Source organism: Ursus arctos, unplaced genomic scaffold (genome assembly GCF_023065955.2).
Source record: "Ursus arctos isolate Adak ecotype North America unplaced genomic scaffold, UrsArc2.0 scaffold_33, whole genome shotgun sequence".
Lineage (NCBI taxonomy): Eukaryota > Metazoa > Chordata > Mammalia > Carnivora > Ursidae > Ursus > Ursus arctos.
In genome coordinates, this window is record NW_026623019.1 from 22501759 (window position 1) to 22517637 (window position 15879).

At 34.8% G+C, this 15879-nt stretch overlaps 1 protein-coding gene across 8 annotated transcripts in view; it reads right to left on the reverse strand.

The window, feature by feature from the left end:
- The window catches only part of GKAP1 (G kinase anchoring protein 1), an 82118-nt gene that overhangs the window by 7826 nt on the left and 58413 nt on the right, over positions 1–15879 (reverse strand). For 6 of the 8 annotated variants that reach the window (XM_057305565.1, XM_057305563.1, XM_057305564.1 and 3 more), the window contains 2 exons: positions 10276–10425; positions 2608–2709 (listed from right to left, as the gene is read on the reverse strand). In XM_057305565.1, coding sequence (XP_057161548.1) covers positions 2608–2709; positions 10276–10425 — 252 coding nt within the window. The remainder of the gene's footprint in view (positions 1–2607; positions 2710–10275; positions 10426–15879) is intronic. The other 2 variants (XM_057305566.1, XM_026518778.4) reach the window with 1 other exon arrangement.

A 15879-nucleotide genomic window follows, 5' to 3' on the forward strand; every position in this document is an offset into this window, starting at 1 on the left:
ACAGTAAATATAAAGGGAACAGAACTTCTGAGAAGCTTAGGAATGAATAAGGGAGGTAAGTCAGATGGACACATAAAAATATGAAGGGGAAAACCACACATAGTTAACTACAAGTAGATTCACTATGAATATATATCCACTATGAATATGAAACTGTTTCTAAGAAACTCTCTCTCAGGGCCTGAATCAATGTTAATATCTTGCCAAACTCTATCTCCTGCTCAAGCCTGTTGTCCAAGGTACAGATCAGTATACACAGAGACACCCCTTAAAGCAGGCTTCGGGTCTAAAGTCAGCTCATAAAGCATAAATTGCAAACAAGCAAAATTACCTATGAAAAATCTTGATGTTGCCCATAAAAATAGCATATATAGTTTTGTATATACAACCCTGAATAGCAAATTTATCTATAAAAACAAAATGTATAACATACTAATGTCATGCAATTTAAAAGAGCATAAGTGAAATATACAGGACGCTTATTAGCATTTTTAATTTCATGAAAAAGAGAGCACTTAGGTTAAATGATACATATATTGTGAGTTCAGCTGCATCCTGAACATCTATGCCTACATCCATAGCCATTTCAAACTCAGCCTATACAAAATCAGATATTAGTCCCCAGTGCCCAAACCTGTTCGAAATGTGCTGTTCCTCTCACATTCCATACCTGTTCATTGTTTTACTACACTGTCTTCACTCTAGGCTTCACGCATGCATATATATATATTTACACACACATACATACATATATACACACACATATATAATACATATATACATGTGTATATAATACATATATAATACACATACATATGTACACATATACATATATTATATATATAATACATATACACATATATTTCATACATATTTTTATATATGTCTTATGAATTTATTTATATACATCTTATAATATATTTAGGCCAAGGTTTTAGGTAAGAATTGAAGTATATATTCATTTAGCACCAATCCGGTGGTTCTAATTGCAGTTCTTTTTTTTCTGCCCATAATTTATGAAGCTTTGGGTTTATTTATTTAATTCTATTTTTTTTCATCATGATAAGTGTACTCTTTAATCCCCATCATCTATTTCCCCCATCCCACCCACCTCCCCTCTGGTAACCATCAGTTTGTTCTCTATAGTTAAGATTCTGTTTCTTGGTTTGTCTCTCCCCCCCTTTTTTTTGTTTCTTTGGTTTTTTGTTTTGTTTTTTCTTAAATTCCACATATGAGTGAGATCATATAGTGTTTGTCTTTCTCTAACTGCCTTATTTCACTTAGCATTATATTCTCTAGATCCATCCATGCTGTTGCAAATGGCAAGATTTCATTCTTTTTATGGCTGAATAATATTCCATCACACACACACACACACACACACACACGCACACACACATGCACACACACAAACACATGCATGCCACATCTTCTTTACCTTTGTTGTGCCCAACAAAAGAAAAGGAAACTATAAATCACAAAGAAAAAGCTAAGGGAGTTGGGTGAATGCAGTCCAAAAAGGTTTCAGTAGGTATGATTCCTAACGGCATGTGTAGAAGAGAAGGAAAATATAAGAACCATCAGGGCTGGAACTTGATTTATCATTTTTTTCACTATTACATTATGTGGGGCCCAGAAAACTACCTGGAACATTATAGACACTCAGTAAATAACTGTTGAGTGAACAAATATTAGTCAAAAAAGAATGACACTTGAAATGAATGAGTTTTTTGAAAAGCCTAAGAAAGCAAGTAAAAGAGTAACATGTAGGTTTGTGGTTTTAAAAACAAATGTATAAATAGCAAGTGTTGGTGAGGATGTGGAGAAATTGGAACCTTTGTGCATTGATGATGGGAATGGAAAATGGTGCAGGTGCTATGGAAAACAGTCTGGCAGTTTCTCCAGAAGTTAAACACAGAACTACTTTATGATCCAGCAATTCCACTTTCAGGTATATACCCAAAAGAACTGAAAGCAGAGACTCAGATACTTGTGCACTAATGTTCATGGCAGCATTGTTCACAATAGTGAAATGGTGGAACAATGCAAGTGTCCACAAATGGAACAGAATAAACAAAATGTAGTGTGGACTATTATTCACCCATAAAAAGAATGAAATTCTGATACACGCAAAAACATGGATGAAACTTGAAAACATTATGCTAAGTGAAATAAGCCAGACACACAAAGACAAATATATGATTCCACTTATATGAAGAAACTAGAATAAAGCAAATTCATTGGGATTAGAGGTTACAGAGGTTGCAAGAAAAGGGAAATGGGGGTGTTATTTAATGGGTACAGAATTTGGGATGATGAAAAAGTTCTGGAAATAGATAGTGGTGATAACTACACAACACTGTGAAGATAATTAATGCCAATTAATTATACACTTAAAAATGGTTAAAATGGCAAATTTAATATTATATATTTTTTCACATGATAAAAAATCATATTGTTATTCAGATTTTATATAATTGAGAGTTTAAAAACCTAAACAGCAGAAATATTATTTCTATTAATCAAATATTATACATATTAACATACAAGAAAAACAGAAAAGTGCAATTTTATAGAATTCGTTTACAGCAGTAAATAATTACAAACCTCCCATTGAGTGATCACATTTTTCAGCTTCTGGATTTCAGCATCTTTCCTTTCAAGTTCCAACTTTAGTCTTTCAATTCTTCCATCTTTCAGAACTACTTCCTGTGAGAGAAAAACACTATTTTAGAACTAAGATAGTTCTGGGGTGCCTGTCTGGCTCAGTCAGTACAGCATGTGACTCTTGATCTCAGGGTTTTGAGTTTAAGCCTCACCTTGGGTGTAAGATTACTTAAAAATAAAATCTTAAAAAAAAAAACACACCAAAAAAAACCAGAATTGGTTTACAATATTCGTCTGTGAAAAGTTTAAGAGGAAAAAAAATCCTGATTTTCCTGATTTCAATTCATTTTCTAAAGCAACTTTAAACTGCTGACAATATTTCTGCTTCTACCCAAATATATAATTGTAATTATTGTGAAAGCGAATAAGATATTTATGATTAATCTCAAACTACAAACATAACAGAATAATATTAGAGCTTTGAAATATTTCTATACTGGAATAAAACATATTAAAAATGCTCTGTTACAAGTTGTCATTCATCTATCTTTAAAACCCAAAAGAACTGAAAACTTATGAGAAATAATAAATAGTAATAAGTTTTTATAATTATTTTCAATTGTAAAAAATAAATAACAAAAAACAAAACCCCAAAATTAAAAAAACTTTTCTCTATATCAGTAATTAGCAGGTAGAAAATATAACTAGAAAAACCATTTCTCCCAGTAGCTATAAAAAATATCCCTAAAAATAAAATTCAGAAATGTTTAGAATCTGTAAAGGAAACCGTAAAATATTGAAAAAGACATGGAACAAAGTGATGGGAAGACTAAATATTACTTTGTAAATTCAATAAAATTTCAATTGAAATTCCAGTCAAAATTTCAGCTGGGAGAACACAGGATAGAAACAAAAAGTTAATGCAATGCAGAAGAATTTACCTACCAAATAATTATACACCACACAGCAAAAATAACTACAACAGTGTGGTCAGGGCACCTGGGTTAACAGAGCAGTGTACCAGAAAAGAAAGTCCAGGAAGAGATTTCAGATATAAGAATTTATTGTAATATAATTCTGGTATTTTAAAAAAGTGAGAAAAGGCTGAATTACAGAGTAAATGTAGGTTACAGGATAAGTGGCTAACTGGGGAAAAAAAATCAAGTTAAGTAAATCCCTGCCATCTTGCACCACAGACCCAGACATATTTAAGTGCAAAAAAATCATCCCAAAGTCAAATAACTCTGAAATCACTAAAAATGATACAGAACTATAAAATACATTCACATGGTCTCAATATTATGACATTATGTGCAAAGAAAACATTCTGGAAGGACATATACTAAAAATTTACTAACTCTTAGGAGATTTATTTTTGTGAGATTATGGAAATTTCACTTTATTGTTTAAAAATTTGTTTTATCAAAATTGTTTTATATGGAGTATAGAATCATTGAGTAATATAAAATACTCTTCTAATTTTGAAAAAATGGAAACACATAAGTATTAAAATAAAATCTAGATGAATATCTATCATCTTTGAGTAGGAAAGCCCTCTGAACATAATACCGAATGGAGGAAACTAAAAGGAAAAGACTGATACATTTAACTTGATGAAAAATCTCCAAAAATACTAAAAAAAAATTGAAAGATAAATGAGACCCTTATGGTTTGCCTCCCTCTCTGTTTTTATCTTATTTTATTTAAACTGGAAAAAATAGTCACAACCATATGACAGGCATTACAACCAATAAACACGAGAAAGTATATAATCTCAGTGGTAAGCAAAGAAATGTTATATCAAACTGGTACATTCAAAAATTTTTTTTCTCAGTGTGGAGTAACTGAAAGCGATTTAGTTATTTAAAAATTAAATTATTTAATGTATAAGAATTATTACTTAAGAACCCAAAATGCTCACCATCTTTATTTAACTAAAAAATGGTCCATATAATAGTTTCTACATTATTAGAGGAAAAAATAAGCATATATCCATAGAAAAGTAGGACCAAAACAAAGTATCAATAGTTTTCTCCATGTCAATAAAATTAAGGTCATTTTTTCCCACCGCATCTGTAAACTGAGATAATATCTACCAACTTCATAGTTAACTGTGCAAATTAAATAACCATCTTAAGTACTTAATATAGTATCTGGCAAATATATAGTAAAGCCATCAAATATTAATTTTTGCCATTATCATTTCTCCACTTATCAGTAGTTTCCAAAACTTCTTTAACAAAGATGACTTTTTGGGATGCCTGGGTGGCTCAATCGGCTAAGTGTTTAACTTTACCTCAGGTCATGATCCCAGGGTCCTGGGATCAAGTCCCACATCGTACTCCTTGCTCAGCAGGGAGCCTGCTTCTCCCTCTGCCTCCTGCTCCCCCCTACTTGTACTCTCTCTCTGACAAATAAATAAATAAAATCTTAAAAAAAAAAAAAAAAGGATGACTTTTTTGAGGCACCTGGGTGGCTTAGTTGGTTAAGCATCTGACTGTTGGTTTCGGCTCAGGTCATGACCTCAGGGTCCTGGGACTGAGCCCCAGGTCAGGCTCTGCTTGCAGCGGGGAGTCTGCTGGAGATTCTCTCTTTCCCTCTCCCTCTGACCCTTCCCACCACTCACATACATGCTCTCTCTCTAAAATAAATAAACAAATCTTTTTAAAAAAAACCAAGATCACTTTTTAAAAACAAAAAATCATACTGTTTTCATGTGCATTCATTTTTATAAAGCCCTATATTTCAATTAATACTTAAAAAAATATCTTTAAAGTAGAAAATATTATACACTAAAATGAGGATACAAGGATGTACAAGATAAAGTCCATGTCCACAAAGGATTTTTAATCTGTTAAGAAGGATAATAAAAATGTGCTGTGTGAAATGTGCCATAAGAAAAACAAAACGCTGTGGGGTAAAAAAAGAAGGAAAGATCACATCCAGGTTTTTTGTGTTTGGTGTTTGGGGTGGGGCAATGAAAGCAAGCTTCAGAGAGAAGATGACAAGTGACATGAACCTTGAGCAAAGCCAGGGAGGATCGAGCATTCTGTGATAGGTGTGCTTTGCTCTAGCTAGGAGAAAATCTGGGAAAGAATATGGCTGAAGTTAATTCGGTTGAAACTACACCATAGAACAACGCTTTTATACTTATTTGACAGTGATCCGCATTAAGGAATGTCTTAGATCATGACCCAGAATACACCCATGTCAGTGTACGTGTATGTACTTGTGTGTGTGTGCTGTATATGTGCACATATACACATAGAAACAAATTTTGTAAAATATGAATAGATAGATGTCATAGACTCTTCAAATTTTTCTCTTTTTTCCTATTATCTATTTTTCTACTACCTATCTATAAACCTACTAAATTGATTTTTGGACTGGTTATATGAGGTGGCACTCTCAGTTTGAAAAGCACAGCCTGACGACTTTACGTATCGGGTCAAGGACACTGTACTTGATTCAACAGACACTGAAGTTTAAGCACTTGGTGTGGCATGGTGGATGTCATGCTTTTTAGAAGTCATTTGGTAGCAGTGTATAAGAGAAATTACTACTAGCATTAGAAGGCAGAAAGCAGAAAGAGTTGTTAAAAATTACTGAAATAATACCAGTAAGAGATAATGAGGACCAAAATTAGAAAAGTGCTTGTGAAAAGGGAAGACAAGATAGATTTAAGAAATATTTCAACAATTAAAAACTCCCAAACCTTGAAAAACAGAAAAGTGAAAAATACTTCTCTATCTCTTTCCTCTCTCCATTTTTCTCCTTCCTCAAAGAAAGAAAGCTCTTCTTTTTGCCATGGTTAAATCATCTTTTACTGTACATTAATATACCCAGGAATTTTTAAAGGTGAAAATAAATCATCCCTAAAGTGAAGTATTTTTCTAAATGGTTTCAATCTTTTTCTTTTCCCCGTTACAATGATAGACTGAGAAAATCTAAATTTTTTTAATTACGAAAAATTTTGCATTTGCCATGGAAATATATAATGACACACGTAAGGTAAAAAGAAAATAACCCAAAACGTAGGTTAAGAATTTGAACATTATCAAAATTTTGGCATCCCCCATGTGCCTCTTCCCAATCATACCTCTTTCCCTTCCCACCTGAGGATATCCCCTATTATGAATTTTGTACTGTTGTTCTCTTCGTTATTAGTCTTTTACTGTATGTATGTATGTATATATATATATATCACCAAATAATACATTAAATTTACTATTTCTTGAGATATATATAAATGGTATCAAACTATTATTTGGTGACTCGCTTTTTCATTAAACACTATGTTTTTGATATTCATCCACGGTGCTACATATAACTGTAGTCATTCATTTCTCCTATCAATTTTGTTATTACGAACAACTGAGTTTTGAACATTCTTCTTGAACATGTCTCCAGGTTTAATCTAGGGTAGAATTTCTATAACATACAGTCTGCCCATCATCTTCAACTTGAAAAGTTAATACTGGTTGCTAGGGTCTGGGGGAAAAGGGAACAAGGGAGAGGCTGGTAAAATGGTCCAAACTTCCATTATTTAAGATGAATAAGGTTGGAGAATCTAATGTATAACATGATGACTATAACTGATAGCCCTGCATTGCATAATTGATGTTTTAAGAGGCTAGAACTTAAATGTTCTTAAAAAAAAAAAAAGATAAATATGTGAGATGTAAATGTGTTAATTAACTAGGTGGGAGGAAACACTTCATAATGTTTAGGTATATCAAATCATCATGACATGCATTTTATTTATTTTTATGAGGTGCATTTTAAATATCTTACAATTTTATATCTCAATTATATCTCAATAAAGCTGAAAAAAATACTGTTGCATCTTTACCACAAAAAATAAATAAAAAGTTAATACCAAACTTTTCCAAAATGGTTATACCAATTTACACTATACCATAACAGTATGCTGTTGTTCTATACCCTTAATAATACTGAGCACTGTCTCATTCCTAACACTAGTCTTCAACTTCATTCAGATTTTCCCCAGGCACTGCAGTGAAATTATCGTCACATAAAACTTTGTTCTCTGCTCAAGAACCTTCAAAAATTCTTTACTGTCTACTGACTAAACCATAAACCAGGCCTTTAAATCCTCCACAACCTTTTCCAAGCTACCTTACCAAACTTATACTATACTTCTCAAAGGTCCTTCTGTCTTAATTAGGCTGGTTTATACTTCACTGTCTCCATACTCATGGCATTCTAGTTTCTTCTCCCTCACCTGTGCATATTCAAATTCTACTGTTTTCTACATTCCAATTCAAAAGCCAGTTTCTCCTAAGAAAGCCATCTTCGATCTTCGTTCCTGTGAATTACTATAGCACTTTACCAATATATCCTTTTTGGGACACATCATTTTCTACCTTGTACAAAAATAATTATGTATTGAGTACTATGTACAACATACTCTGATAAAAACTTTAAATCTTAACTGCTCAGGTAATTTCATCCCAATGTAGCAGAGCTGATAAGCTACAGAAGCTGTATTTTGTGTTATTACGTTTAGTTGATTTCAAAGACTATTGTTCTATACTACACTTTCGCTTTGGTTTTATTAGATCATTAATATTACTTAATCATTTAACTGAACTTTTATATGCCCAAATTTGTTCTACAAAGGGTTTGAAAAACCTAGTTGCTGAAATACATGAATATAATTCTTTCTATCCAAAAATGATCTGAGATGGCTTAAAAAAAATAAGAAGATATGGACCACAAAGGGGAGAATTATAGTCAATGAAAAAAGAGAAAGCATATATAACCATAAATGTTAACATGGTTGCATGGACTATACATAAAATTTGACAGTCAAGGCAAGACTTGAAAACATTAAATTTAATTCAATGTTAGAAAGAAAAGAAGCTCACAAGTACTTCTTGTACAGGCAAGGACTTCCTGCTACTAAGTTGAAAATAGATTTTCATGTGGAATTATGTTAGTGTTATTTATACACCCATCTTACATTAGAATAATGTCCTATATAACACAACATAGTAGGTGTTTAATTTGTTGAGTGACTGAATTTACCAATCTTAATGAAACAAAGAAATAATGTCCACAGAAGAATAAAAGGATGGGAAAAGGGCTTTTAGATTCTGGAAAAGCCACAGACAAATTTGTCAAATTGTACAAATTGCTGAATCATTATATTGTACCCCTGAAACTAATGTAACACTGTATGTTTATTATAGCTCAATTAAAAAAGAAGAAAGAGAGATGAACCAAAGGACTGTTATGTAGAAATGAAGATCTGGCAAAAGTTACAAAGCACTGATTTTCAGAACAGAACATTACAACTGTCTTAAAATATATATATATTTTCCAGCAACACCTGGCAGCGAAGGAATTAAATAAGAATAGAGAAAGTAGGGGCGCCTGGGTGGCACAGCGGTTAAGCGTCTGCCTTCAGCTCAGGGCGTGATCCCGGCGTTATGGGATCGAGCCCCACATCAGGCTCCTCCGCTATGAGCCTGCTTCTTCCTCTCCCACTCCCCCTGCTTGTGTTCCCTCTCTCGCTGGCTGTCTCTATCTCTGTCAAATAAATAAATAAAATCTTAAAAAAAAAAAAAAGAATAGAGAAAGTAGGCAATACTGTGCCAGTGCTGTGCACCTACAAGGGAAGAAGAGAATATCAAGGAGGTAAAGGGAAAGCATTCATGGGAACACTACTGAAATTACTTACTACAATTTCAGGCTGAGAACAGTTATTGATGGATTGGAGGTCAATATAAGGTAAAGAACAGGTGCAAGTTTAAGAATAAGTTAGACCAAAAAAAACAAAAACAAAAACGAGGAATAAATAAAACAGAAGACCAGCAGTTGTGGTAAGAAAAATAAATGCAGACTTACAGGTCTCTATATGAGATCTTTTCTTTCTTGTTTTTTGAGTAATATATTTAAAATGTGAATACCATTCTTAGCTTGTGGCCAATAGTTTGCAACCCCTGGTCTACGGGTTAAAATTCCAACTTCTTAATTCCCCATAAAAAGACCTTCATAATCTAAACCTAAGCTATTTCCCTGGCCTCGTTACCCCAGCCTCACACACTCTGTGTATCTCAGTGCAGAACCTTCTCTTTTCTCAATATTCTGTCTAAGGCTTGTGCAGCTCTGGGCCTCTGTTTTTGCACTTCCCATAGGACCCCTCCATTTCTCTGCTTACAGTTTATTCATCATTCAACGTCCATACCAAATGTCAATTCTTCAGACACCTTTCACAATTCACCCAAGGAGGGAGCTAGCACCTTCTCTATTCAAAACTTCATTTGTATTGTTCATCTCTCTCTCTCAAGCCTTCATCATACTGAATGATACTCTATAGGTCTGCCTCCTCTTATCCCCACTGCTCTGAGTCTCTAAGTGAACGACAGTGAACGACAGTCCCACCCATCTCCGTGTTCCCACTCCCCTACACTGGTGCCTGACAGCACCTAGCACACAGCACACACTCAATAAATATTCAATGAATGGACTGCCTTACACTTGTTAATGTAAGTATCTATGCGTGATAATGACTAAGATAATATCCTAAAACTGTAGCATCATATCATCATAATTGGATTCCACTGTTTTAAGTTTTTCTAAAAAAGGAAAATTGCGTTTTAATTTCACTGTGATTTTAAGAGAATTTTCTATTTTACATGCCTGGTTGTGTTCATGAGCTGCGCAATTATCTGTTCCATTATATTCTGTAAGCTGTTCTCTTCTTTTTTCTCTAATAAGAATTTTATGAACATCATCTTCCAGTCTATTGAAGAATCCTCCATCATGTGATAAAGTCTGAGAACTCAATTCCTGTCAAAAATGAATTACGATTTACTATCATTCAACACAAAAGTGTATACATTTAATAAACCTAGTCAGCCACCGGAAGGCTAGAGAATGAAAGAAAAATGGTAACTAAGAGACAATCAACCATCTGATTCTTCTCTATCTCCAGAAGATAAACAGTAGAGACACATTCTTAGATGTCCTTTTCTTCATTTTTTTTTTTTTTGAGTTGGGTACTGCTTGATTTAAAAAAAAAGTTTTATCCATATACCATATAATTCACCCTTTTAATGTGCACATTTTAATGGTTTTTTAATATATCCAAAGTTGTACAACCATAACTACAATCAATTTAATAAGTTTCATCACCCCCCCAAAAAACCCTGAACTTTAAGCAGTCATTCTCCATTTCTTCCTAATACCTGCCCCCTCAGTTTCCCCGCCACAACACTAATCTACATTCTATCTGTATAGATCTGTCTTTTCTGGACATCTGATATAAATCAAACCATATAATACGTGGTCTTTGTGACTGGCTTCTTTCACTTAGTACAATGCTTTCAAAGTTCACCTATATTATAGCTTGCAGCAGTACTTCATTTCTGATTACCAAATAATATCTCACTGATGGATATGTGATATTTTATTTCTCCATTCATTGGTTGATGGACATTTGGGTGGCTTCTACTTTTGGGTTATTATAATTAATGCTACTATAAACATTCAAGAACAAGTTTTTGTGTGGCTATGTTTTCAATTCTCTTGCATACATATCTATAAGCAGAACTGCTAGAACATATGGAATTGCCAGATAGTCTTCCAAAGTGGCTGCACCATTTTACAATCCCATCAGTAGGATATGAGGGTTCTAATTTCCTCACATTCTCACCAACAGTTGCCATTATCTGTCTTTATTGATCATAGCCACCCAAGTGAGTGTGAAGTGGTATCTCTGTGGCTTTCAGCTGCATTTCCCTGATGGCTAATGGTGCTGAGCATCTTTTCATGTGCTTATTGGACATTTGTATATCTTTTTGGAAAAGTGGCTACTGAGATCCTTTGCCCACTTTTTAACTGGATTGTTTTTTACTTTTGAGTTGTAAGAGTTCTTTATATATCCTAGATAAAAGTCTCTTATCAAATATATGATTTGGAAACATTTGCTCCCATTCTGTGGGTTGTCCTTTCATGGTTTATTTTTATTTTTTAAGATTTTATCTATTTATTTGAGGGAAAGAGAGAGAGCACACAAGCATGAGGGGGAAGGGCTGGGGCAAGGGACAAACAGACTCCCCGCTGAGCAGGAAGCCTGATGTGGGGCTTGATCCCAGGACTCTGGGATCACAACCTGAGCCAACGGCAGACGCTTAACCGACTGAGCCACCCAGGCGCCCCATCCTTTCACATTCTTGGTAGTGTCCTTTGTATTACAAAATTTCTGAATTTTGACAATGTCCAATTTATTCAAGAAACCACTACCTAACTCAAAGCTGTGAAGATTTACTCCTATAATTTCTTCTAAGAACTTTACCACTTTAGCTCTTACATTTAGGTCTATAATCCATTTTGAGTAATTCTTTTGTGTATGGAGTGAACAAAGGATCCAAACTCATTCTTCTGCATGTGGATATCCAGCATTATTTGTTGAGAAGATTATTCCTTCCCCCACCAAATTGTCTTGGCATTCTTGTACCAAGTCAAATGACCATAAATTTAAGAGTTTCTTTCTGGATTCAATTCTGTTCTGTCAACCTATATGTCTACCCCATGCCATACCACAATGCCTTGATTATTGTGGCTCTGTATTGCTCCATCTTGTACATTACATTTAAAAAATATTTTTTACATAAATTCTACGTACCCATGATAAAGAGACAAGATTTTATCACAATCTACTCCATTACATTAAATTAGAAATTTTACATGTTCTCCATATTAAAGCAGCATTTCTTCTTCAACTTCTTGTTATAAAGACAGAGACTGAAGAGGTGCCTGGGTGGTTCAGTCAGTTAAGCGTCTGACGCTTGGTTTCAAGCTCAGGTCATGATCTCAGGGTCATGAGATTGAGCCCTGTGTCAGGCTCCATGCTCAGCACAGAGCTGGCTTGAGATTCTCCCTCCCTTCCTCTCCCCACCCGCTCCCCCCATTCACTCTCTCAAATAATAAATCTTTTTAAAAAAAATAGACTGAAGAAAATATCCTCTCACTCTCATTAGTTTCACATATGTCCAACATTCTTAAGCTATAACACTCACTTTACCCAATTTAATTGTATTTGTAAGCAAATGACCCAAAAGTTCAAATTCCTTTCCCTATATATTATCTTAGAAAGTGTTTGAAAGAAACAAAAATGTGTGGGGCGTCTGGGTGGCACAGAGGTTAAGCGTCTGCCTTCGGCTCAGGGCGTGATCCCGGCGTTGTGGGATTGAGCCCCACATCAGGCTCTTCCGCCATGAGCCTGCTTCTTCCTCTCGCACTCCCCCTGCTTGTGTTCCCTCTCTCGCTGGCTGTCTATATCTCTGTCAAATAAATAAACAGAATCTTAAAAAAAAAAAAGAAACAAAAATGTGTATCACTGCTTAATAAACAAATGACATTAAAAATATTTGTGCAGCATATTGTATTTTGCAAAGCACTCATGTAAAGCATCGCTTTGACTCTCATTAACATCATAAGACATTGATAGAGCAAGAATTATTTTGCCACAAAGTAATCAAGGCCTCACTAAAGTTAAATAACTTGCCCATGAGTTATTCTATTGCTAAGTGTTATACATATAACTCTAAGTCAACTGCTTCATAAAATATGTCTAGTATATTCTGGTAAGAATTCACTTTAAATAATAAATACAACAATGCTTAAAACAGTACTAAGCTTCAAAGAAATAACATGATGGCAAATAACTGGCTTCTGGATTTCACTTCTCTAAAGAGTGTAGTTTCAGCCAGTGTGTTCTATTTTCCAATGGCTACTACTATTACCAGCATGCCTATCCCAAGGGTACTCTGCCCTTGAGTATTTTTCAGTGAGGCAGAAGATTTCTTTATAGAGTAAGAACAAAATTTTTCAAAAGACAGTTTGATAAGAAATTAGGGAGAAAAGAAGCAAAAATAAATCACCCACAACTCCCCCTACCACATGCCCTCCCAAAAAAAGACAAAAAAGTGGAAAATGTAAGAACACATATTCTTTAATAATTTGAGTCAATTCAATTTCAATATAACTCAAATACTGAACACACCTATTATGTGACAAGCATATAATGAGAAAGAAAGTATGGTGTTTGTGTAAGTATAGCCTTATAGATCATTGGAACATAATTGAGAGTTTAGACATATGCTTTCTCATTTATGGTCAGTTTATTTTTTTTCAAAGATTTTATTTATTTATTTGAGAAAGAGAGCTCATGAGTGGGGGAGAGGGGCAGAGGGAGAGGGAGAAGTAGGCTCCCCACTGAGTGGAGAACCCAAAACGGGGCTTGATCCCAGGACCGCAGGATCATGACTTGAGCTGAAGGCTGACGCTTAACTGACTGAGTCACCCAGGCGCCCCTGGTCAGTTTACTTTTTACAAAGGAATAAGGTACTTCAATACGGAAACAAGAGTGTTTTCAACAAGTAGTGCTGGGACAACTGGATTCACACATTCCAAAAAGTGAATTTGGCCTCTTTTTTCACACCATACACAAAAGTTAACTCAAAAATGAATCAAAGAGAGGATCCTGAGAAGACAGAGAAAGAAGCACCAGGAATCTGTCTCCTCATCTAGACTATAATTGCACCGGCAGAATCTACCTGATGTAACTGTTTTAGAACTCTGCAATCTGCTGAAGGCTTTTAACTTCCTGGGCAAGACGTGGTTGGTAAACTGAGGTTAACTTTAATTAATTTTGGCTTTTATCACAGTCGCAGCTACTCATCCCCCAACCGCAGCCATGTGGCAGGGAGCTTTGTGAACATTTGTGGAGCAGCTTGCAGAGTTTATGGGAACTAGGGTGGGCAAAAAGGACCCTGTCCTCCAAATAATGGGAATCTGCTCTGGTTACTGATTGCACTCTGATCACAGAAGTGCAGACAAAGAGACAAAGACGCAGGCAACTATTATAGTGTACCTCCTCAAATTGTTGCAAGCCCCTCTCCCTCCAGCTGCAGTGACCGCCACTGGATTTAAAGCGCTAGTGCCCTTTTTTCCTTTCTTCATTTTTTACTTTTTCACTTTGGGGGGCCAGACATTAAAAACCAGGACATTCAAAAACAAATGCCTATAAGGGGAAAATTAGAAACTGATTGTGCATGCCCAAGGAAAAAGGCTCAGAAAAGACCTAAGAAATTAAGTTTACACCTCATGTTCATACTTGGAACAGAGATAGCCTACAACAATAAAAAAACCCAAAAATAATAAAAAACACCACTTCCCAAGGAAGCAGACTTTGATCTCCAGAGTTACAACATTATTAGATTCAAATGTCTAGCATTTGACAAAAAATCACAATGTATTCAAAGAAATAGGGAAGTATGGCCCATTGAGAGGCAAAAAATAAATCAACAGAAACTGTCTCTGAAAAAGACTTACAGCAGTTATGTGAGAAAAAGACTTTAAAACAACTGTCATAAAGATGCTCAAAGAACTAAAGGAAGTTGTGGATAAAATCAAGAAAACAATGTGTGAACAAAATGGAAATATAAAGAGACAGAAAACCTAAAAAGATATAAAAAAAAAAAAAATCCTGGAGCTGAAAAGTACAATAACTAAGATGACACATTAAAGGCGGAGTTGAGCAAGCAGAAGAAAGAGTCAGTGAACTTAAAGACAGGACAACGGAGATCATGTAGGCAGAAGAACAGAAAGAAAAATAAATGAAGGAAAGCAAACAGAGCCCAAGGGACCTACAGGATACCATCAAGCCGACCAATATGCATAGTGTGGGGGTCTCAGAAGGAGACAAAAGAGCATAGAGAATATTTTAAGAAATAGTGGCTGAACTTTTTTACACCATGCACAAAAATAAATTCAAAATGGACAAAAGACCTAAATATACACAGAAAACCTTCAAAATCTTAGAGGAGAACACAGGCAGCAACCTCTTTGACCTCAGCCACAGCAACTTCCTACTAGACACATAACCAGAGGCAAGGGAAGCAAAAGCAAAAATGAAATACTGGGACTTAATTAAGATAGAAAGCTTCCGCATAATGAAGGAAACAATCAACAAAACTAAAAGGCAACCGACAGAATGGGAGAAGATATTTGCAAATGACATATCAGATAAAGGGCTAGTACCCAGAATCTATAAAGAAGTCATCAAACTCAACACTCAAAAAATAAATAATCCAGTTAAGAAAATGGGCAGAAAACATGAACAGACATGTTGCCAAAGAAGACATACAAATGGCTGACAGACACATGAAAAAATGCTCAGCATCACTCATCATCAGGGAAATACAAATCAAAACCATGGTGAGATACCACCTCACACCT